The sequence below is a fragment of the Myodes glareolus genome, chromosome 4 (genome assembly GCF_982192425.1).
Source record: "Myodes glareolus chromosome 4, mMyoGla1.1, whole genome shotgun sequence".
In the NCBI taxonomy this organism is placed as follows: Eukaryota; Metazoa; Chordata; class Mammalia; order Rodentia; family Cricetidae; genus Myodes; species Myodes glareolus.
This window is the reverse complement of record NC_142029.1, coordinates 121,724,913-121,749,819: the sequence shown is the minus strand read 5'-3', so window position 1 is coordinate 121,749,819 and position 24,907 is coordinate 121,724,913. Positions and strand designations below refer to the sequence as shown.

General features: G+C 39.8%; 2 protein-coding genes across 4 annotated transcripts in view; both read left to right on the top strand.

Annotated features, from left to right (window-relative positions):
* Positions 1-4,500, top strand: part of LOC148122448 (tRNA (carboxymethyluridine(34)-5-O)-methyltransferase ALKBH8-like) — a 44,658-nt gene extending 40,158 nt beyond the window's left edge. Inside the window, 1 exon segment of the mRNA XM_087905959.1 lies at positions 4,300-4,500. Coding sequence (XP_087762085.1) covers positions 4,300-4,500 — 201 coding nt within the window.
* LOC148122447 (CWF19-like protein 2) lies at positions 4,480-19,365 on the top strand. Of its 3 annotated transcripts, XM_087905908.1 has the most exons (5): positions 4,496-4,584; positions 4,851-5,006; positions 6,385-6,495; positions 10,197-10,855; positions 18,675-19,365. In XM_087905908.1, exons 2-5 carry the CDS (start codon positions 4,986-4,988, stop codon positions 18,733-18,735), a joined length of 852 nt encoding a protein of 283 aa, XP_087762034.1. In that variant the 5' UTR covers positions 4,496-4,584; positions 4,851-4,985; the 3' UTR covers positions 18,736-19,365. The 3 variants fall into 3 exon arrangements, with proteins under 3 accessions (XP_087762036.1, XP_087762034.1, XP_087762035.1); XM_087905910.1 differs by lacking the exon at positions 4,851-5,006 and having other exon boundaries at positions 4,480-4,584; XM_087905909.1 differs by lacking the exons at positions 4,496-4,584; positions 18,675-19,365 and having other exon boundaries at positions 4,595-5,006; positions 10,197-12,057.
* Positions 19,366-24,907: the final 5,542 nt, after the last annotated feature.

Genomic DNA, 24,907 nt, shown 5'->3' with positions numbered 1-24,907 from the left:
GAAAATGGGAATCAGAAGCAAGAGAGTGGGCACACACTTTAAAACTGCTTTTAGAGTATCAGAGACCACACTCAAGTAGGCTGGTATCTTAAAGACTATTGGCTGGAGGACCAGAATATGCTCTCACAGCAATGCCATAAAGATTGAAGAGAAAAAAAGGTAGCATCACGTGGTATTCTAGTTTCATTTTAGAGCTGTGACAAAGACCATGACCAAAAGCAACTTAAAAGAGGAGAGGATTTACCTGGTTTATATTTCCAGGTTACGGGAAATCAGAACAGGAACTTCAAGCAGAAAACATGGAGGAATGTTTCTTCTTTGTTTCTTGGCTCACTAGTTCATACTTGTTATACAATCCAAGATCACTTGGACAAGAAATGATAGCACCCAAAGTAGTCTGGGTCCCTCTACATAACTTACTAACCAAGGAAGTTCTTCCCACCTTTGCACACTGGCCAATTTGATCTAGACACTCCCTCAGTCAAGGTGACCTTAGGCTGTGTCAAATTGACCAAGGTGACTAGGACATGACCTCATGTCACTGACTAGGAAATAATATCAAAGTCTGAATATTACCGCCCTGAATTTAGCACTTAGTTTGGAAGCTTCAAATCCTTTATCTCATTAAGTTCTCACAGAAGGTAGAGGCATACAGTGTTGTTACCACTTTACAGTTAAGAAACCAAAGGAAGCAGATTATGTAAAGGGACATGACAAAATATGTGGCAGAATTTTTTAACCTAGCAAATTAGAAATTGTACATTGAATGCATCACTATTACCTCAGAAATTGTCATAGAATTAGTTGCTGGGAAACAGATTTTCAAATCTCTGTTATTGACTACATCATATTGTCAGAAAAGATTCTTGGTCTTTCTTGGCTCTTGACCACTTAAAGACAACCAACTGTGTGTTGGAAAGGAATTAATATAGGATTACTCTTAGGGTAGCCATGTGATTTGTGATCTAAACTGTGACCCTTTCAAAAGCTAAATAAGGAATTGTTGATAAGCATCAGGGAAACAAAATCAGATGGATTCATGTGAGCTAGGACATGCGGTCATCTGATGTGGGAAGTCCTTCTGTATATGTGTTGCTTTTATTGGTTAATGAATAAAGAATCTGCTTTTACCTGTGATAGGAAAGAGTAGAGCTAGGCAGGAGAACTAAACTGAATATTGGAAGAAAACGGGGTTAGGAAGAAGCCATGTAGCCGCCAGAGGAGAAAGACGTGAGTCACCATCTGGAATCTTGCTGGTAGGCCATGAGCTTCATGGTAAAATATAAAATAATAGAAATGGGTTAATTTAAGATGTAAGATCTTGCTAGGAATATGCTAGAGTCATATGCCAAACAGTGTTGTAATTATGAAGTTTCTGAGTGGTTATTTCAGGTCTTGGCTGCTAGGAAACAAGTGAACAGTCTCCGACTACAGTCATCCTCACTAGATCTATTTCATCCTCAAAGAAATATTCATTCTCTCTCTCTCTCTCTCTCTCTCTCTCTCTCTCTCTCTTCTCTCTCTTTGTGTGTGTGTATGTCTGTCTCTCCTAGTGAAATTGAATAATTGAAATTAATTTATGCATGTTATTGTATAATAATGTTGTTTTCAAACAGCCATGTACCTTTATTTTATGGGCAATTTTGTAGATTGTCTTTATTGTGTTTGATAGTTATATTACACATGACAGTATTTAACCTCTCCAATACATTGTTTCATATAAATAATTGTGTTCAAACAGGTTGTCTAATTTGGCAAGGATTAAAACTTTTAATTTATTTTTCTTTTATGTGTATGAATGTTTTAACTCTATGTAAGTATACTGCATGCAAGCAGTCCCACAGAGATGAGAAGAGGGCATCTGATCCCATGAAACAAGAGTTACAGATTTTTGTGGCCTGTGTAGGTGCTGGGAACCCAGTGTGGGGCCTCAACATGAACAGAACCTCTTAACTACTGAGTCATTTCTTCCTCCACAGACTTTATTTTAAAGTATAGACTCTATATTAATACCTTTTAGATCTTGCAAGACTTACAAAGAATATGAAAGAAACTCTTAAAATTATAAGCAGTTAAGGTATGCAGTTTATTTATGTAAAGTCAACAATTCACCCAAGATCTTGAACTCACATGTGGTAGTTATCCAGAGGCTTATCCAGGAAACAAGAAAATGGGCAGTGAAAACAACTTCAAGTAGAGATAGAGGGCTAAACCAACATTAAATCATGATGTTAAAATATCTGGGGAGTAGTGTGAAGATGGGAACACTAGACTTTGTGATCAGGGAAGGGGATATTTGTTTGACCTGGGATATGAATGTCATGCAAAGACCTTAGGTAGGAATAAAAACTGGAAGGAGGCCCAGCAATGAAAGTAAGTGAGGGGAAAGAGAAAGAAAGGAAGAAGGAAAGAGGCAAGAGAATGGAGGGAAGCTCAGGCAGCAGAGGCAGTAAAAGCATAGCTACAGGGTGGCTCCTATGAATGGCTCAACTCTATGACTTATGAGAAGGACAGAATTCAACATCTATGAGCCTGCCTGGACTGTCCTCAAAGAGACAAGGTCTAACAGGGCTTAGGCCTTACCTTTGTTTCTCTTATCAGAGTTGGAGCAGGGCAAACCCTGTGGAATTAATGGAGATGCAGGCAACTACGCAGAGTCAGGCTCCTCTGTCTTAGCTGTAACAATATCAGTCTGGTCTCTCATAATTAGTGCATTTTGGGATGGGTTGTTGTAATCTGTTGGCCTGGTCTGTCAAATAGGTATACTATCCCTTTAAGAGACAAGCTCTGCTCCCCTCTTCAGTGATCTCCTGCCTCCTCCTCCCCCAGCCCGTGCCCACTCTTTCTCTGTCAGCCTGTCTTCTGGAGAAGCAGCTTCTGCCTCTCTCTCTCTCTCTCTCTCTCTCTCTCTCTCTCTCTCTCTCTCTCTCTGTCTCTCTCTCTGTCTCTCTCTGTCTCTCTCTCTCTCTCTCTCTCCTTCCCTCCCTCCCTCCCTCCTCTCCACTTCTTCCCCTTCTCTCCTTCCCTTCCCCTTCTATAACCCACTAAATAAACTCTATACCCCATCTCTCTTCATGGTGTATCTGTCTGTTACTCACCCTCAGCCGTCTCCCACCCACCAAGGGGACTTGGGTGGACCCCTCGTGGAACAGGGCCTTGGGCCACCACCCTTTATAAATAATTTCATGGTTTACAGGGAAGGAAAGTAGGGAAATTTTCAAAATACAGTTTTCAGTTTCCTGACATTTTCATTTCCTGTCACTCTTCAATACCAAAGCTCATTGGTATTGCTCCTTAACAACAAAATGAACTTTCAAAGCACTTCTGACTTAGAGAAGGAAGATTACTCAAAACCACCAGACTGACTAGTAGAATTTCATAGCATGCCCTTCTAGGTGCCTTTACTATTGGGTGAGCAGGTGCAACAGCCCTTCCAAATCAACTATCCAGACTGGTTACTCTTGATTCGGATGCACAGGTGTATTTGAAAGGGTGAAGCCTCCCAAGCATAATGAATCAAATCTAACCATAGCACTTGAAGAGGGGAAGGGGTTTGGACATTTTAAATTCTGCTTAGCTGCCAGAGGTAAAAGGAGAAATGGTTTGTTTCAGTTTTACTATTACCATTCCTGTGAACCAATCAAATGAAGTATAGATAAGGACTAGTATTTTGATACAGAGACTTATTTATGCAAGACGCAAGAAACACAATAAAGAAGTTGCTGTTTTCTTTATGAGAGATAATCTTCCACCCAATGCATCTTTACTTAGGGTGATGAGAACTCTTCCTGTAGCGAGGCTTGCGCAACACTTAAGTTTCAACCTCTATAGATTTTTTTAAAAAATATTTTTTATGAGTGTTTTCTCTGCCTGTACATAAAGTGCACCACAAAGGTGCAGTGCCTGTGGAGTCCAGAAGAGGATGTTGGGTCCCCTGGAAATAGAGCTACAGATAGTTGTGGATCTCCTTGTGTATTCTGTATCTGAACTTCAGTCCTTTGCAGTTAGCACCTGAAACCACTAACCCATCTCTCCGAACTCGGTTTTCAGTATATTTAAAGACAGCGTTCAACAAAAAAAAAATACTAAATTTTAAAAGCAGTTTTTCTTTCTTTTTTTTTTTTCTATTTTTTTCCCCTATGTTCTCCTGACTTTCTGACCAGCTTCCCTTTAGCCTGATGCACCATCACAGGAAGTCAGAAAAGAACGTTGAGGTTTGAATTCTTTTAAGAGTCTAGGCAAGAAAGGAGTTAATATAGTGCAGGATGCTTAATAACTCCTGTTGATATTAACTCAGAGTTTAGCGAATCCAGTTCACCTAAAATGTCAGTCCTCCAGCAGGCTTCCACGCTACTAAACCTTTTTCTGAATCTGCGCCTGCTCCGTTGGCATAGTAACGCCCTGGACTACTACTACTACTATGAAATCTGGATTTGGGTTCTGAATTACGACAGTCGCAAACAGAGGTTTCCTTACGGCGTCCTCGCTTTACGACAGTAATAACTATGGCGGCGTTCGGTGGAAGATTTGAAAGTGCTACGAAAAGAACAGACCCGGCTTGCCAGGGCCGAAGTGTTACGCCAGGTACCGCCGCTTTTCAGGACTTTCTTCCTTTTAAAACTAGTGCTTGCACTGAGAACTTCCTATATGCTAGGCCAGCACTCCCAGAGAATCTGTCTTTAGACAGATCTCAGAAAGTTCTTTAGAATTGTAGGACTTGAGACTCCTGGGAGGTAGCTCACCTACTCCTATCGTTACTTCGATATCTCGCCTGGTCTCACTGTGGTCTCTTTCCAATGCAGTGTCTTCTAAATGCTCTGGCCGGTTCCATTTGCTCGTTTTCTTTGCAGAGAGATGCGATTGGTTTCCTTCCAGTTTCTTTAGCTTTTACGCCATCTGTTCTTGACATTTCTGCCGCCTGGGTTGCTGAGTTTTTAATGTAGTGTGTTACATCTGACTCCACCAGTTATGTCGCAACCCGAGTCATGGCAATGGCTATTTTGCAGGTAGGTCTTCTGAATACACTGGTGATTCCTCCAACCCTAGTTGAAGAACAGAATGTTTGGTAACGATTTTTTTTGGGGGGGGGATGGGGGATTAAGGTGAAAGAGCGTATATAAAAATAGTACAAAAGAAATAGAAAAGACAGGAAGAATGACTCTTCAAATCACATTTTAAGGGAATAAGTGAGCAGCTAGTTTTGGACAGGTAAACCGTTGTGATTATTCATTGTTCTCACAATAGTTTAATAATGTTCTTTATTATTGTTGGTCTGGTATTTCCAGTAGTTTTGGTAGGAAATTCTTTGTAAGCTGTGATGAGTTTTATAGGTATCTACTTTATGATCAAACTCAGCTTTGACATTTGAGAGGTGGATGATTAAGCAGAAAAAACTACTTGAGAAAACCTTGCATTGTTTGACTGTTGTTGACCACTGACTAGAAACAAGCAGTATGATCCTTTCCTTTTTTTAAAGATTTTTATTTATTTATTATGTATACAGTGTTCTGTCTGTCTGCTTGCTGGCCAGATGAGGGCACCAGATCAGAGCCACCATGTGGTCGCTGGGAATTGAACTCAGGACCTCTGAAAGAGCAGTCAGTGGTCTTAACCTCTGAGCCATCTCTCCAGCCCCTATCCTTTCTTTTTTTGCTTTTTTTTTTTCATTTTTCATTTTTTTTTTTTTCGAGACAGGGTTTCTCTGTGTAGCTTTGGAACCTGTCTTGGAACTCCACCAGGCTGGCCTTGAACTCACAGCAGAGATCTGCCTGCATTTGCCTCCAGGGTGCTGGGATTAAAGGCGTGAACCACTACCGCCTAGCTTTTTTTTTTTTTTTTTTTTTTTGACAGGGCTTCACTGTAACCTTGGAGCCTGTCCTGGAACTTGCTCAGTAGACCAGGCTGGCCTTGAACTCACAATGCCACCATTAAAGGTGTGCACCACCACCACCCAGCTGATCCTTTCTTTTTAAGAAGATAACTATATTTTTTTCCTGAGACAAAGTGTTGGGGTACAAATATTGCCTATTAAAGCTGGAAAAATTCAGCTTCATAACTTTCTAAAGAACTAGCCCCAGGAATGATGAAGTTTAAAGTGATTCCAAGTCATATTTGTGACAGGGAGAAACGAGGACATAGGCTAGACCTGGGCAGGATATTGTCTGTGATTTGTACCATGATTTACTGAAGGTTGGTAGTTCCAAAGAAAAGCTGTTGTTAGGTTTTTAAAAATCTTTTTTTATATTAGTAGAAACAAATTTATTGTCAAAATAGACCGTTTATTCATTAGGAATCTTTATATGAAAGTGCTACCAATTTTTATTTTTATATATGAAATGTGGATCTGTCAATTGTCACCTTATCCTTTGTATTCTTTCCTTGTAGGCTAAAAGTAATTTCAAAAAAGAACAAAGGTGCAAAGAACTTAAGCAAATTCGAGGTGAAGATACATGGATGTTACTTGATGTGAATGAGCGAATTGAACAGTTTTCACAGGTGAATATTACCAGTTGTGCTTGGAGTAATAATAGGACTTGTTTTCTTGATTTGTGTTTTTAGGAAGGGTCTTTCTTTGTAGCCCTGGTTGGTCTAGAACTTATTATGTAGACTAGGCTGACCTCAAAAGCACAGAAATCAGCCTGCTGCTATCTACCAAGTGTTGGGATTAAAGGCATGTGCCACTATGCCTAGTTTATGTCTTTTCTTTTTAAAGTATGTTTCAAGTTAATATTGAGGAGCAGTTCTTTCTTTATGCTTCTGTATTCTGTCTCTCTCTCTCTCTCGTGTATGTGTGTGTGTGTGTTTTGACATATGTGTGCATGTCAAAGGACAACTTGCCTAAGTCAGTTCTCTCCTGCCTTGTGTCTTCTGGGAATTGAATTCATATTGTCAGTAATATGTTCACTATCAGGTGGTTAGCATTATATATTTATATATAATAAATAAATAAATATTTTTTTTTAAAAAAAAGAGTTTCAAAAAAAAAGAATAGATCATGATCCCCATGTCCCTCTCTGATCTTGACTTTTTTCATGTTGGGCTATTGGTAGGCTGTTCTGGTAGGAAGATTCTTGTGCTTGTCTCCAAGAGCTTGTATTTCTTGGCTCTAGAGCTAGCAGGATCTAAAGCTGTCCTTACTAGAACAGGGAATATCAGGAACAGAGTTTTAATTTAAGTAATCAATTAAATTTCTTTGTATCAACTGAAAATAGGACAAAACATACACACACACATTGAAGGCATTCAAATGTTCATAGCTGCTAATCACAAATAAGGTTTAACTTAATGACATTTCTTCTATAACTTTCTTATTTATTGTGTTGCTTTCTTCACTGTGTACATTTATTTCTTATTTCTGGGAGGGGCAATCCCCTATATGTGTTACAATAAGTCTAACCGGAAGGTCAGAGAAAATTCCATAGAATAATGCTTAGGCTAAGCATGGTGACTTCTGCTTTTAAATCCAGGATTTAGGAGATAGAGGCATAGATATCTCTGAGTTCAAGGCCAACAACCTGGTCTACCAGGCCATTCAGGGCTGCATAGTAAGACCCTCTCTCAGTAAACAAACAACTAACCTTAACATATATAATTTTATGCTTGTTCTCTAAAATTGGTATTTACTTACAGGTAGTTTGTTTCTCCTTCCTTTTTTCATCATGACAAGCCTTTGTAGCTTGTATAGGTAGGTATTTAAATGTATGGTGAATATTAATTGTGATTATAACTTTAATCAAAAAAGTATTTAATTTTATACTTTAAAAGTGATAGAAACAGTAAGATTTTTAATAATCACCTTAGAAATACGATTGATGTTTATTATTGGAATTTAGCTTCAGGAGTAGAGGATGGTGGATTAAGCTGGCTAAGAAAGTCTTATCAAAGAATGAAAGAACAAGCTCAAAGAGAAAACAGAAATTTTGTGGATATTGTAGCTGAAAAATATGGGTTAAGTATTTGTGCTTTAAGAAGATATGTATTGTTTCATAGTTATTTGAAAACAATATCTTTGTTTTGAATAATGAAGCAATTTGAATCAAATATTATTAGATTTATCTTCATTCTTTTAAGTAATTTTCTGCTTATGCAAGGATGTTGCTTAAAAATATTTTACACTTATTTCTGTATGTGTACTCAGGGATGTACACATGCCACAGTGCCCATGTGGGGTTTAAAGGAGTCATTTTTCTCCTTCTATTATGTTGTTATCTTATATATGTGGGTCGCAGGTATTGAATTTAAGTCATGATGCTTGTTAGCAATTGCCTTTAGCCTCTGAGCCAAATTGCAAACTTAGCCTACATCTTTTTAAGATTAACACAATGAATGTAAAACCCAAGTGTTTAAAACTTGAAATGTGTGTATGTTTAATATTAAAGTAGAATTTTTCTCATTGGAAGGAATTTTAAATAATGCAGAGGATTCTCTGTAGTACACCTTTAGAGATAAGCATTGTTGATGTTTTGTTGACTCCAGAGTTTCATATTTTGTAGCATTTTGCAGTGGACCTATACTTTAGCATGTATTTTTTTAAGCTATCATGATGTCTTTTCGGGTAATGTTTTAATTGCATACCTTGTCTGTGAATCAATTCCCAGTTGCATAATCCTTTCCCTGTCAAGTTTTTGCAAAGATTTTTATTTTGAGTAGAATTAGATGTAATAGTCTTTCTCTTTCTATCCACGTCTAAAAAGGCCATTCTGTTTAAGAAAATCAGTTATGTGGAATCCTCTATTTTTTTCATGCTTTTCTTCCATCATCCTTTTCTTTGGAAGATTAAAACACAGTTATAAGAGTCTCTAGAATCAAATGTCTACATGTCTTTTTCCCCCCTCTTAAAACATGCATCTGCTTGCTATTGATTCCCAAACTATATAAAATTTCCTGGTCAATTTGATATTTTCCCCCAGGATCCAGACTTACCGCGCCAGTGCGGGCTGGAACCAAGAATCTCGGTGGAGGGTGTCCAGGTTGAATGAACTCAGAGCACGAGGTTGAGGTGGAACAGCTTCTTCATTGTTCTGCTGGGGCTACTTTTATACCCTGGCACCAAAAGAGGAGGGGGCTGCGAAGGGACTGTCAGCTGACCCCAGCAGGGATCAAGGAATGATCACGTGCACTCAAACTTCCTTACCCAAATCCAGGAGCAGAGGATTTATGCTTTCTTAAGCAGAGTTATTAGGTTTTTTTTGCAGATAAGCACCTCAAATGGGGGCAGGGAAATGTAACTCGGGGCTGCAATTCCCACACAGACTCCCTGTGTGTTTTCCATCTTTATGTGGCTTATCCTTTTTATATTACTCTATTCTCTCTTTTTAAACATTTCTTTATTGACTCTTTGGAGGTTTCACATCAAGTACCCCAATTCTGTTCACCTCCCTCCATGTACCCTCTCATCCTTTTTGCATCCCCACAAGGAAAGAAAACTAAACAGAATAAGCAAGCAAGCAAAGAAAAGCAAGAACAAAAAACTCTCTACAGTAAACCAAAACAGAACAAAAACCACACCAGGAACAGGAAAATGTCTGCTTTTCCTTCTGACTATCATCTTTTCATCTGTCCTGGTGGCATTGGAGGCTATCGTGTGACATGCAGAATACACCTTTGTCCCATCAGCTTTACTGGCAACTGCTCATTGCAATAAGTCCTTGGTCTGGTTCAAGCCCTCCGATTTATAGTACACCATCCTCACTGGATTATCACCAGAGCTCTACTAGGGTATCCTGAGCCCCAACTGGTGGGAGGACAGACAAGCCTGCCTGATGCAGATGTGCTCAGATGGGGCCTTCCCAGCAAATAAGAAGAAGGCCAGCCTGGGTCCTTGGGCTCAGACTGGCAGTCAGTTTGATTTTTGAGAATTTATTTCATTCGGTGTACCCAAACTTTCCCCCATCATTTTAGGAATTTTTATAAGTTGTATCTGTGGTGTCTGTATGATACTCTATTCTGTAGAACATTTGTTCTCAGTGCATCCCATTTTGAAATCTTTTAATTTGATTTGATTATTTTTCTTTATCTACTTATGCTTTCTAAAGTATTATTGGTGTGTGGTGATTTTTATGGTTCTGTCTACTTTGGTACTATTGTACCATTTACATGCATTATGTAAATGCATATAATGCATTATAACACAGTGGTATGTGGGAGACAAGACACTGAACTTTTCTTAATTGTAGATATGTTATTCTCTTTTATAGTCAATGGAAATATTTCATTCAAAATTAGAAGAAGCTGAAAAAATTGCATGCAAAAGAGAAGATTATGGACGGGAACAGTGGAGAAAGCCTGCATATTCAGATAGTACGCAGTGTAGTCAAGCAAGTAGCATTTCAAACTTAGTGAAATGTAAGAAGGACTCAAAAGACAGACATTTTGCTACAGAAGTTGCAAAGAAGAGCATTGGCGACTGTGAGTTTAGTTTCCCTGACACAACGAACCGATCTGGATCTTTGGAAACTTGTATAAGAGAATCTGCCCTAAGACAAAGGCAAGAATCTTCTGGAAATTTGAGACCTAAATTCTTAAGACCCTCTGATGAGGATGAACTGTCACTTTACAACAAGAGGAGAAATTTTGAACCGTCTACTTCATCTTCTACATTAGTGGTTCAGGCTTCTTTGCATTGTGATTTTCAAAAATCCATAGAGAACAGTGAAGAAAATTTGACTTCCTGGAGCCTGTGTGGTAGGCAAGGAGGAGACCGAAAGCATTCAGATCAAAAGCCATTGGAAACCTGGAGCAGCAGTGCTGATCAGTGCTCTCCAGGAGATAAGAGAGAACAGTTGCAGGCTGAGAGCTTGAGGGGTGACCCACCAAGAAGAGGACATCTGCAGAACATAAAGGCAGCATTTTCTGGGTATTATAGGTATTTGTATCTTTTCAGTTAGGTTCTTGGGGAATTATACAAAACTTGATTTTTGTCATAGGGGTGACTCTTTTGAAGGTTAAAAAATGTATTCTAAAGATAAGGACTAACTTCCACTTAAATCCTTAAAATAGATTAAAGCTCTAGGGAGATAACTGAGAGAGCGGGCGTACCAGTATGTATCTATAAACTCAGTGCTCCAGCAGAACGATGGGAGGTGGAAACAGGAGAAGCCACTGAAGCTCATGAGCCAGATAGCCTTGGAAACTGAAGCAGAAGTTTTGTTATATGACTGGGTAACCATGGCAGGAATTAGAGAAAATTAATGTGTACAGTAACAAAAATGAGAGACTCTGTTTCAAACAACCCAGAAGGTAGCACCAACACTAAAGATTGTCCTCTGACCTCCACACTCTTGCCATGTGCCACTGAAAGGAAAAATATTGATTGAGTAACCATTGGAGGGATTAGAAGAAATCAAACTACATGGGCTTTATTTTGGGTGCCTTTTTGTTTCAAGTCCCCAATTGCCAGTGGATGATATCATTAAGTATTGATATCATTAATACTGACTTAGCATTTGGGCACAATGTGCTGGTCTTGTTTCCTTTGAATGTAATTGAATCATGTGTGCAAAGCTTCCATACATACACACCATTCTATCTAGTTGTTGAATTGCTTCATTTCTGTTATGTCTTCTGACATTGTAGATTTCTGGTACTTATAATACAGGAATGTAATGCAGGCCCTGTGGTCTGATTTTATTTTTTTCAGATTAGTTAATTTGATGTTAGAAGAAGTTTGTAACTTTTTATGAATTCCATGATTAGCTGGAGAGAAAAAGAATTTAGAAATTATCCCTATATATTTGGAAGAAAAATATTTCTGAGTGATCAACTAGTGGTAAGAAAGCAAGAATGCCAGAAAGTGTCAGAAGGAATACTGAAACCTATTAGTGTGTCTGGATGTTGTTGTGAGATATGTTTGATTGTTAAACCAATGTTAGGATTTTAGGAATTTTAAAGCCAGTGAACTTCAGAACTATAGAAGGTTACAAACCTAATTTTAGAACCAGAAGAGATCATAGTCTGAGCCTTGCATTTTTCAACTGTGAAAACTGAGGGAATTGAAGTTGTAATCCTCATCATATAACTATTGTTGCTTGACTTAGTAAATAAAAAATATTATTTTAAGCAGTTGGACATATTTATGATTTAAATAACAAACAGAAAACCCTGTTGCTAACCTGGAATTTGAATATAACTAGATTTATCCATTTTTATCTGGAAGCTCTGTAGCCCATTAAACTTTTACTAGATACATACATTTTTGAAAAACAATTTTCCCTTAACCGAAGTTGTTTGAAAAACAACTTGTTTTCTTAAGTAAGTGTAGTTAGTGGTGCTTTTGTGTTGTTGGTTTCTTTTTCTCTATTTGCATCATTGGTAGCTTTCCTTTTCTAACCATTCTTTCATTTTCTCTCATAGGATCATCTTTAGTATTTCTCCTTCATACTTTTTTGAGCCTGTGATTATCTTATAGGAAAACATCATCTAATAGTTGGTCACATGAGTTAAAGATTTAAGCTCATTATTCTTACAGACAAAAATGTGTTTGTGTATATTTTTATTTTGTTGGAAAAAATATATTGACAAGCATTTTTAGAAGCCTAAAACCCAGAGTGGTACTTTAAATGAGTAGAACATATTTTGTCCTTAATTTAGAGTTTAAATGTGTCAGAAACTAACACATTTAATATACTATTTGTACCTTTGTCTCTGATCTTGCCAGTTTGGCATTATAGCACAGAAGGGCAAGAGAAGGCTGTCAGACTCTTAGTTTCTGAGTAAGGTTCTGAGATAGGAGTGAAAATGTGAGAGTGTGATGAGAAGAGCATAATTACAGAGATCAGTGACCACAGCCATCAGAAGCAGGAAAGCTGAAATATACTCAAATTTTTTTTCTTTTTTTTAATTTCTTTTTTTTAATTTTTTTTTATTAAAAATTTCCACAACCTCCCATTTCCCTTCCCATCCCCCATATTCCCTCCCCATCCCTCTCCAGTCCAAAGAGAGCAGTCAGGGTTCCCTGCACTGTGGAAAGTCCAAAGTCCTCCCCCCTCCATCCAGGTCTAGGATGGTGGGCATCCAAACAGACTAGGCTCCCACAAAGCCAGTCCATGAAGTAGAATCAAAACCCAGTGCCATTGTCCTTGGCTTCTCAGTCAGCCCCCCTTGTCAGCCATATTCAGAGAGTCTGGTTTGATCACATGCTCCATCAGTCCCAGTCAAGCTGGCCTTGGTGAGCTCCCATTAGATCAGCCCCATCATCTCAGTGGGTGGGCGCACCCCTTGCTGTCCTGACTTCCTTGCTCATGCTCTCCCTCCTTCTGCTCCTCATTTGGACCTTGGGAGCTCAGTTCAGTGCTCCAGTGTGGATCTCTGTCTCTATCTCCATCCATCACCAGATTAAGGTTCTGTGGTGATATGCAAGATATTCATCAGTGTGGCTATAGGATAGGGCCAGTTCAGGCACCCTCTCCTCAGCTGCCCAAGGAACAAACTGGAGACATCTCCTTGGACACCTGGGAACCGCTCTAGAGTCAAGTCTCTTGGCAACACTAAAATGGCTCCCTTAATTAAGACATATACTTCCCTGCTCCCATATCCACCCTTCCTCCTTCCCAAGCGTCCCATTTCCCCAAGCTCTCCCCATTCTCCCCTTCTCACTTCTCTCTCCCCATCTACCCTTACCTCCACCCCACCCCCAAGCTCCAAATTTTTGCCTGGCAATCTTGTCTACTTCAATATCCAGGAGGATAACTATATGTTTTTGGGGGGGTTCACCTTTTTATTTAGCTTCTCTATGATCACGAATTATAGGCTCAATGTCCTTTAATTATGGCGAGAATCCACGTATGAGTGAGTCCATACCATATTCATCTTTTTGGGTCTGGGTTATCTCATTCAGGATAGTGTTTTCTATTTCCATCCATTTGCATGCAAATTTCAAGATGTTATTGTTTTTTATCGCTGAGTAGTACTCTAATGTGTATATATTCCACACTTTATCCATTCTTCCATTGAGGGGCATCTAGATTGTTTCCAGATTCTGGCTATTACAAATAATGCTCCTATGAACATAGTTGAACAAATGCTTTTGTACTATGATTGGGCATCTCTTGGGTATATTCCCAAGAGTAGTATTGCTGGATCCTGGGGTATGTTGATCCCGAATTTCCTGAGAAACCGCCACACTGATTTCCGAAGTGGTAGCACAAGGTTGCATTCCCACCAGCAATGGCTTAGTGTTCCCCTTACTCCACATCCTCTCCAGCAAAGGCTATCATTGGTGTTTTTTATTTTAGCCATTCTGACAGATATAAGATGGTATCTCAAAGTTGTTTTGATTTGCATTTCCCTGATCACTAAGGAGGTTGAACATGACCTTTAGTGTCTTTTGGCCATTCGAACTTCTTCCGTTGGGAATTCTCTGTTCAGTTCAATATCCCATTTTTTAAATTGGGTTAATTAGAATTTTAATGTCTAGTTTCTTGAGTTCTTTCTATATTTTGGAGATCAGATCTTTGTCTGATGAGGGGTTGGTGAAGATCTTCTCCCAATCAGTAGGTTGCCTTTTTTTCTTACTGACAGTGTCCTTTGCTTTACAGAAGCTTCCCAGTTTCAGGAGGTCCCATTTATTCATTGTTGCTCTTATTGTCTGTGCTACTAGGGTTCTACTTAGGAAGTGGTCTCCTGTGCCCATGTCTTGTAGACTACTTTCCACTTTCTCTTCTATCAGGTTCAATGTGGTCAGATTAATATTGAGGTCTTTAATCCATTTGGACTTGAGTTTTGTGCATGGTGATAGATATGGATCTATTTTCATTCCTCTGAAGGTTGACATCCAGTTATGCCAGCACCATTTGTTAAAGATGCTTTCTTTCTTCCATTGTGTAGTTTTAGCTCCTTTGTTGAAAATCAGGTGTTCATAGGTTTGTGGATTAAGATCTGGGTCTTTGATTCGATTCCATTGGTCAACATCTCTGTTTTTGTGCCAATACCAAGCAGTTTTCATTACTGTAGCTCTGTAATAGAGTTTGAAGTCGGGGATGGTAATGCCTCCGGGAGTACTTTTATTGTATAGGATTGTTTTGGCTATCCTGGGTTTTTTGTTTTGCCATATAAACTTTATTATTGTTCTCTCAAAGTCTGTGAAAATTTTTGTTGGGATTTTGATGGGGATTGAATTGAATCTATAGATTGCTTTTGGTAGAATTGCCATTTTTACAATGTTGATCGTCCCAATCCAAGAGCATGGGAGATCCTTCCATTTTCTGATATCCTCTTCAATGACTTAAAAATGACTCTTCAAAGACTTAAAGTTCTTGTCAAATAGTTCTTTCACGTCCTTGGTTAGAGTTACCCCAAGGTACTTTATGCTATTTTTGGCTATGGTGAAAGGTGATATTTCTCTGATTTCCCTCTCTGCTTCTATGTTCTTTTTGTATAGGAGGGCAACTGATTTTTTGGAGTTGATCTTGTATCCTGCCACATTACTAAAGGTGCTTATCAGCTGTAGGAGTTCTTTGGTAGAGTTTTTGGGGTCTCTTATGTACATCTGCAAATAACGAAAGTTTGACTTCTTCCTTTCCAGTTCGAATCCCCTTGATCTCCTTATGCTGTCTTATTGCTATTACTAGAACTTCAAGCACTATATTGAAGAGGTATGAAGAAAGTGGAAAGCCTAGTGCGATGGCTTTGAGTTTCTCTCCATTTAATTTAATGTTAGCTGTCGGCTTGCTGTATATTGCTTTTATTATATTTAGGAATGAACCTTGTATCCCTAATCTCTCCAAGACCTTTATCATAAAGGGGTGTTGAATTTTGTCAAATGCTTTTTCAGCATCCAATGAAATGATCATATGGTTTTTTTTCCTTCAGTTTATTTATATGATGTATTACATTCATTGATTTTTTTGTATGTTGAACCAGCCCTGCATCTCTGGGATGAAGCCTACTACTTAATTGTAGTGGATAATTTTTCTAATGTGTTCTTGGATTCGGTTTGCCAGAATTTTATTGAGAATTTTTGCATCGATGTTCATGAGTGAGATTGGTCTGTAATTCCCTTTCTTTATTGGGTCTTTGTGTGGTTTTGGAATCAGGGTGACTGTAGCTTCATAAGAAGAGTTTGGCAATGATCTTCTGATTCTATTATGTGAAACACATTAAGGAGTATAGGTATCAGCTCTTCTTGGAAGTTCTGATAAAATTCTGCATTAAAACCATCAGGTCCTGGGCTTTTTTTGGTTGGGAGGTTTTTTATGACAGCTTCTATTTCCTCACAACTAATAGGTCTATTTAAATTGTTCACATGGTCTTGATTTAATTTTGGTTAATGGTACTTATCTAAAAACAAGTCCATTTCTTTTACATTTTCCAACTTTGTGGCATATAAGCTTTTGTAGTAAGACCTAATGATTATCTGAATTGCTTCAGTTTCTGTTGTTATGTCCCCCTTTTCATTTCTGATCTTGTTAATTTGCATGTTCTCTCTCTGCCTTTTGATTAGTTTGGATAAAGGTTTGTCAATCTTGTTGACTTTCTCAAAGAACCAGTTCTTTGTTTCATTGATTCTTTGGATTGTTTTCTGTGTTTCTATTTTGTTGATTTCAGCCCTCAGTTTGATTATTTCCAGTCTTCTACTCCTCCTGGGTGAATCAGCTTCTTTTTTTTCTAGGGCTTTCAAGTGTGCTGTTAAGTCTCCGATGTGTGCTTTCTCCGTTTTCTTTAAATGGGCACTTAGTGCTATGAACTTTCCTCTTAGCACTGCTTTCATTGTGTCCCATAGGTTTGAGTATGTTGTGTCTTTATTTTTGTTGACTTCAAGGAAGATTTTAATTTCTTTCTTTATTTCTTTCCTGACCTAGGGGTGGTTCAGTAGTTGACTGTTCAGCTTCCATGAGTTTGTAGGATTTCTGGGGGTAAAATTATTGTTAAATTCTAACTTTATTCCATAGTGATCTGATAAGACACAGGTGGTTATTAATACTCTTTTGTATCTGTGGAAGTTTGTTTTGTTACCGAGTATGTGGTCAATTTTCGAGAAGGTTCCATGAGCTGCAGAGAAGAAGATATATTCTTTCCTATTTGGGTAGAATGTTCTATAGATGTCTCTTAAGTCCATTTGATTTATTACCTGCATTAATTCTCTTATTTCTCTGTTAGGTTTCTGTCTGATTGACCTGTCCATTGGTGAGAGAGGAGTGTTGAAGTCTCCTACTATTAGTGTGTGTGGTTTGATGTGTGCCTTGAGTTGGGTACTTTTATATTAGGTGCATAGATATTCAGGATTGAAACTTCATCCTGAAGAATTGTTTCTGTTATGAGTATAAAATGTCCATCTCCATCTCTTCTGATTGATTTTAGTTTGAAGTCAATTTTGTTAGAAATTAGTATGGTCACACCCACCTATTTCTTAGTTCCATTTGATTGTAAAACCTTTTTCTAACGCTTTACTCTGAGTAGATGTCTGTCTTTGTGGTTGAGGTGTGTTTCTTGTAAACAGCAGAATGTTGGATCCTGTTTTCGCATCCAATTAGTCTGTACCTTTTCATAAGTGAATTGAGACCATTGATATTAAGTGATATTAATGACCAGTGGTTCTTGACTCCGGTTGCTTTTTTGTTGTTGTTGTTGTTGTTGTTGTTGTTGTTGTTTGTTTGTTTTTTGAGTTTTTTTTTGGTAGTAGAGTTTGTGTGTTTTCTTTCTTTGAGTTGTGCTGGTGAAGGGACGCTAGATGTCTGAGTTATTGTGGGCATTGTTGGGATTCTTTGGGTTGTGATTTTCCTTCTATTTCTGTAAGGCTAGATTTGTGGCTATGTATTATTTGAAATGCAAATCAAAACAACTTTGAGATACCATCTTACACCTGTCAGAATAGCTAAACTCAAAAACACCAATGATAGCCTATGCTGCAGAGGATGTGGAGTAAGGGGAACACTCATCCATTGTTGGTGGGTATGCAAACTTGTGCAGCCACTGTGGAAATCATTGTGGCGGTTCCTCAGGAAACTGGGAGTCAACCTCCCTCAGGACCCAGCAATTCCACTCTTGGGAATATACCCAAGAGATGCCCTATCATACTACAAAAGCATTTGTTCAACTATGTTCATAGCTGCACTATTTGTAATAGCCAGATCCTGTAAACAACCTAGATGCCCCTCAATGGAAGAATGAATAAAGAAATTATACACAATAGAGTACTACTCAGTGGTAAAAAAATAATAATAATAATGACATTTTGAATTTTGCATGGAAATAGAAACATCCTGAATGAGATAACCCAGACCCAAAAAGATGAATACGGTATGTACTCACTCATTAGTGGGTTCTAGCCATAAACAAAGGACATTAAACCTAGAGTAGCCAAATACCAGGGTGAACCCAAAGAAAAACATACATAGATCCTCTTGGAAATTAGAAGCAAACAAGATTTCTGGGCAAAAGTTTGGGAGCATGGGGGGGTGGGAGAAGGGGAGAGGGGGAAAGAGAAGGGATAGGGGAATGATTGGAGAGAGCTTGGGGGAGTGGGAGGGTGGAGATGTAGGAAGGGTGGATATAGGAGCAGGGAAGAAGTTATCTACATTAAGGGAGTCATTTTAGGGTTGTCAAGGGACTTGGCTCTAGAGGGGATCCCAGGTGTCCACAGGGATGTCCCCAGCTAGGTCCTTGGGCAGCAGTGTAGAGGTTGCCTGAATTGGCCTTGCCCACTAACACACTGATGATTATCTCGAATATCACCATAGAATCTTGGTCCTGCGACAGATGGAGATAGAGACAAAGTCCCCCATCAGAGCAACAGACTGAGCTCCCAAGCTCCAATTGAAGAGCAGAAAAAGGGAGAAGATGAGCAAGGAAGTTTGGACAGTGAGGGGTTGGTCCACCCACTGAGACAGTGTACCTGTTCTAATATGAGCTCACCAAATCCAGCTGGATTGGGACTGAATGAGCATGTGACCAAACCGAACTCTCTGAATGTGGCTGAAATGGGGGCTGATTGAGAAGCCATTGATAAAGAACCTTCATCTGGCAATGGACGGAGATAGAGACAGAGACCCACATTGGAGCACTGGACTGAGCTCCCAAGGCCCAGATGAAGAGCAGAAGGAGCGAGAACATGAGCAAGGAAGTCAGGACTGCAAAGGGTGCGCCCACCCATGGAGACCGTGGGACTGATCTAATGGGAACTCACCAAGGCCAGCTGGAATGGGACTGAAAGAGCATGTGATCAAATCGGACTGTCTGAATGTGCCTGACAGTGAGGGCTGACTGAGAAACCAATGATAATGACACCAGATTTTGATTCTACTGCATGTACTGGCTTTTTGGGAGCCTGTCTGTTTAGATGCACACCTTCCTAGACCTGGATGGAGGGGGGGCCTTGATCTTTCCACAGGGCAGGACACCCTGACTTCTCTTAGCAATGGAGAGTGAGGGGGAGGGGAAGTGGGGGAAGTAGGAGGGAAATGGGAGGATGGGAGGAGGTGAAAATTTTTAATAATAATTAAAAAAAAGAAATTTGCAGGTCAATAAATATCTCCAAAATTCTTTTTAAAAAAAGACTTATGTATGTGTTCTGAAATACTATATCCATTTTAAAAGAGAAAACTTGGCAAACTGATGTTACGACTTGTAAATATCTGATATTCAGGACATCTGATATGTGACATCTGTGAACGGGTCATTCGACCCTCAGGTTGAGAACCACTGATTTTGAGGATGCCAATATTAACTAAGAACTACAGGATTAGGGTCCCAAAATAAATTCTACCATAGCTGAACAATCTCAGAAAAGTCTCACTATTTGATAACTAAGGAGCAATCCAAAGAACTGTCAATAAAACTCCTCAGGAACCCCAAGAGCTCACACAAGTCCTAAAATTCACAGATGTTTGCTGATTAAAATTTTCCTTGTCAGTCATATCATTTTTCTTTATTAGAAAAGGAAAGCTGAAATCACATCAGGACCAAGAAGAACTGAAAATAAAAAATTTTTAAAAATGAAACAAAATGAAGAAAAAGCACAGGAAACACAGAGATGCAGAGACACAACAGTGGCACACACAGAAAATTCACATAAACAAAATAAAAACCAAAAGACCAGTAAGGTAAAAAGCTAAAACAAAACAAAGCCCTCCAAATATAATTGATATTATAAAATAAATATCAAGTTATTATTAACTTGATAATATATTATCAAGTTAGTGTTGGGTTGGTTATCTATTGTAGGGCACAGGACTAGACTTTAAGTGTATTTGTGTCCTCAGTGAGTCTCACTTGGGGAAAACTGATGTTTTTCCTTTGTGAGCGGTTATCAATTGGAGATAACTTCAGGGTTAGAGATGGGACTAGTGTCCACTTTTCCCTTTTGGTGCTGGTACTCCATCTGGCTTAGACCTTTGCATACTTTTTAAATTTAAAAGTGTGTTATAAAGAAAATATATAGCAAAGTGACTTGCTAGCTTCCTTATCCGTGACTCTCCCAGTCTCCTCCTTTGAGTGAACACACACCATTCCTCTCCCATTTGACTGCTGGCTTCTTTTAACAATATAGTCAAGTCTTGTAGCATAAGATGAGTAACGTTCCCTTGTGTGTGCCTTGGACATACATAACTCTGTACTGGTACCCAGCTGCTCCCTGCTATGACCTGCAATGATCAACAATGACGTGGCTACAGATCTTGGAAGCTTCATGAAGAACCCGGTTTCACCCGTGAGGACACATAGTCAGAGGTGGAGCCACTGGATCAGATGCTCCTGTATCTGTGGTTGTTTGGGGTTCTGTGGAGCTTTCTGTGGCAGCTGCATCACATTGCATTCGCAGCAGCAGTGCCCCTGAGTCCCAGTTCCTCTGTCCCCTTAAGCCACTTCCCATTTTTAAAAGTTATTCTTGAAATGGGCATAGAGTGGTATTTGATTGTGGTTTTAAGTTACTGTTGGCATATGTTCATTTTGAGGGTCATGTTGACATTTCCATGCATACCTAGCCTGTGACTTGATATTTATCCTCCTCTGCTCTCTCTTACAGCTCAGTCCCCCTCCACCAACCCCTTCCCCCACTATCCCTAGCTGTCGCTCTTTTACTTCAGTTCTTGTGCTGCTATGGCTAAAGGAACCCCATTTTATGCCAAGCATTGATCTTGGTACCCACTAGTATTTGTTCCTGATTCCTGTCCCTGGAAGATAAGTTCCAAGAAACCCTGACTCAGTGACCCTCGCCCAAAAGTCTACAGTCGTGGCCATCTATTTGTTATGATATGACTACTTTTTTTGGTTTCTGTGACCTGCTTAAAAAGGTTCCCAAAGATTGTTCTGAGTTGCCTTCACCACTTAACTTGGCAGCACAGACCTGTCTTTGATTGCTTACATAGATATTGATGGTCTTCTAGTGGTTTTCACCTTTAGAAATCCTCACCTCAAATGCAGAATAGATACCATAGATACTCTGAGATACCATCTTACAACTGTCAGAATGGCTAAGATCAAAACCATGATGACAGCTTATCGTGGAGAGGATGTAGAGTAAGGGAAACACTCCTTCATTGCTGGTGGGAGTACAAACTTGTACAGCCCCTTTGGAAATAAGTATGGCAGTTTCTCGGAAAACTGGGACTTAATCTACTTTAAGACCCAGCAATACCACTCTTAGATATATACCCAAAGGATGCTCCATCATTCCACAAGGAAACTTGCTCAACTATGTTCATAGCAGCATTATTTGTAATAGCCAGAACCTGGAAGAAACCTAGATACCCCTCAACTGAAGAATGGATAAAGAAAATGTGGTACATTTACACAATGGAGTATTACTCAGTGTTAAAAAAAAATGACTCATGAAATTTGCAGGCAAATGGATGGAACTAGAAAAAAAATCATCCTGAGTGAGGTAACACAGACCCAGAAAGACAACCATAGTATGTACTCACTCATAAGTGGATATTAGATGTAGGGCAGAGGATAGCCAGGCTATAATCCACAACTGAGAATCTAGGTAGCAAGGAGGACACTAAGAGGGATATGCCTGGATCTGGAGGGGGGGGGAAATGGATGAAATCTCCTGGGTTAACTGGGGTGAGGAGTAAAGGGGAGGGATTGTGGGATGGTCAAGCTGGGAGAAGGATGGAGAGGGAGAACAATAAAAGAGATATCTTGATAGAGGGAACTATTATGAGGTTAGGGAGAAACTTGGTGCTAGGGAAATTCACAGTAATCCACAAGGATTATTCCAGATAAAACTCCTATCAATAGTGGAGAAGGTTCCTGAACCAGACTTCTCATGTAATAAGATTGATGACTGCCCTAATTGTCATCATAGTAACTTATGATGACATAGTAACAGTTACTTCATCCAGTAACTGATGGAAGCAGATGCAGAGATCCACAGCCAAACACTGGGCCAAACTCCTGGAATCCAGCAGGAGAAAGGGAGGAGGGATCATATGAGCAAGGTGGGGTCAAGGACATGACAGGGTAACACACAGAGACAGCTGACCTGATCTAGTGGAAGCTCACGGACTCTGGATCAACAGCTGGGGAGCCTACATGGTATCATGTAATGGTGAGGAGCGGCAGAAAGGTGGGCTGCGTTCCCACTCGGATCCCGGCTAGCTTACGCCGAAATAATTACACAGAAACTGTATTCTTTTAAACACTGCTTGGCCCATTATCTGTAGCCTCTTATTAGCTAACTCTTACATATTGATCTAACCCATTTCTAATAATCTGTGTAGCAACGGAGGTGGTGGCTTACCAGGAGGATTCTAACCTGCAGCTGTCTCAGAGAGGAGAGTCATGGCGACTGCCTCATTGCCTTCTTCCTCCCAGCATTGTGTTCTGTCTACTCCACCTATCTAAGCTGCTGTCCTATCAAAAGCCAAGGCAGTTTCTTTATTAACCAATGAAAGTAACACATAGACAGTTAACCCTCCTCCATCAGTACCGAACTAGGTCCTTTGAATGCAGATGACAGTTATATGGTTGGGTTTTTTTGTGGGACCACTGGCAGTGGGACCAGGATTTATCCCTGGTGCATGAACTGGCTTTTTGGAGTCCATTCCCTATGGTGGGATACCTTGCTCATACAGGGCAGAAGGGCTTGTTCCTGCCTTACCTGGATATGCTAGGCTTTGTAGAGCCCCCATGGGAGACCTTACCTTTTCTGAGGAGTGCAGAAGGGATGGGAGGAAGGTGCGGGGGCAGGAGAAGGAAAGGGAGGGAAACTGTGGTTGGTATGTAAAATGAATAAAAATGCATAGCTTAGTATAAAAAATATCCTCCCCTCACCCCTTTTCTCACGGCTATCTCAAATTTGGCTCAGAGATTGTGGTCCTGTTATCCTGGCAGTAACAAATATATTTTTTAATTATAATTGGATTGAGTCTATGGTCTTTTCTCAGGGATTACAAACTCCTTAGCAGTAACTTTTTCTACTCTGCATACAGCAGAAAACATTTCATACTTACTTGCTTACATCACCTAACACGATGATGTCCATTCTATATGCTTTCCTGGGACCAACATAAAGGTCATGATTTTATTTATGTAATTATGCATGTAATTATGATTCTCAGTCTGCCCTTGAACTCACTATGTAGTCATGTGTAACACCCGATTCTGTGTTATCCTCTCGGTACAGTTCGCGCGCAACTGTACCTTATGCGAGTTTGGGCAAAGGCCTGGAGATTGAAAGGAACGCACAAGAGACCATGGTCATTCGAAAAGAAATCAGCCGAATGTCATTTTATTTAGCTTTTTGCCAAACTAATATACCTAGGCTGCTGCAAAAGGATTATCTCCCAGGTAGGGGGGAATCTGGCTGGTGCATAGGAATTTCCTCCCAGGCATGGGGGGGGATCTGGCTGCTGCATAGGATTTCCTCCCGGGCAGGTGGGAAATTACCATACCAAAGGTGAAACAATGCCCTACAGCTAAATCACCAGGCTATGGCAGAGGGAGCACAGAACTAGCAGGAATGCTATAGCTGGCTGACCAGAACTGTCCTCAAGATGCACCCCAGGGAGCAAAAGTAGACCGGGCCCTACAGTCATGGATGACTTTGAGCTTCTGATCTTCCTGCATCCATCTTCCACATACTGGGATTACAAGCATGGGCCACTCTCTTAGCCAGTGTTCTATTGCTGTGAAGAGACACCATGACCACAACAACTCTTACAAAGGAAAGCAAGTTTAGGCTTGCTTACAGTATCAATGTTTTAGTCCATTGCCATTATATCAGGAAGCATGGTGGCATCCAGGAAGATATGCTGCTGGAGAAGGAGCTCAGAATTCTACATCTGGATCCACAGGCAGCAGGGAGAGAGAGTCACTGGGCCTGGCTTGGGCTTCAGAAAACCTCAAAGCCCACTCCCAGTGACACACTTCTTCCAACAAGATCTTACCTCCTATTCTTTCAAATAATGTCACTTCCTGGTAACCAATCATCCAAATACATAAGCCCATGGGGGCAATTCTCATTCAAACCATCACAGCCACCATGCTGTGGTTCCGTGCATCCTGGACCAGTTCTCTTCCACCTGTGCTGCGTTCCTAGCCTCCAGTTAGAGACTCTGACTTATATTTAGAATGCCTAGTTATGTTTGAGCATTTTGTCATGTGTGTATTAACTGTGTATGTGTTTGGATTTGGAGAGCTGTCTGTCCATATCCCCAAATAATAGCAATTACTACTACTACTACTACTACTACTAATTTTGGTTTTTCAAGACAGGGTTTCTCTCTGTAGCCCTGGCTGTCCTGGAACTCACTCTGTAGATCAGGTTGGCCTTGAACTCAGAAATTTGCCAGTCTTTGTCTCCCAAGTGTTGGGATTAAAGGAGTGTGCCACCGCAACCCAGCTCCCTGAACTATTTTCAAATGCAATTATTATTCCTTTATTGTGAGGCCACTGCTTTAAAAAGGAAACAAGGCAGTCTCTTTCTACTTGTTTACAGTCTTCTTTAGGGTAGGGTTGCATGCGATGC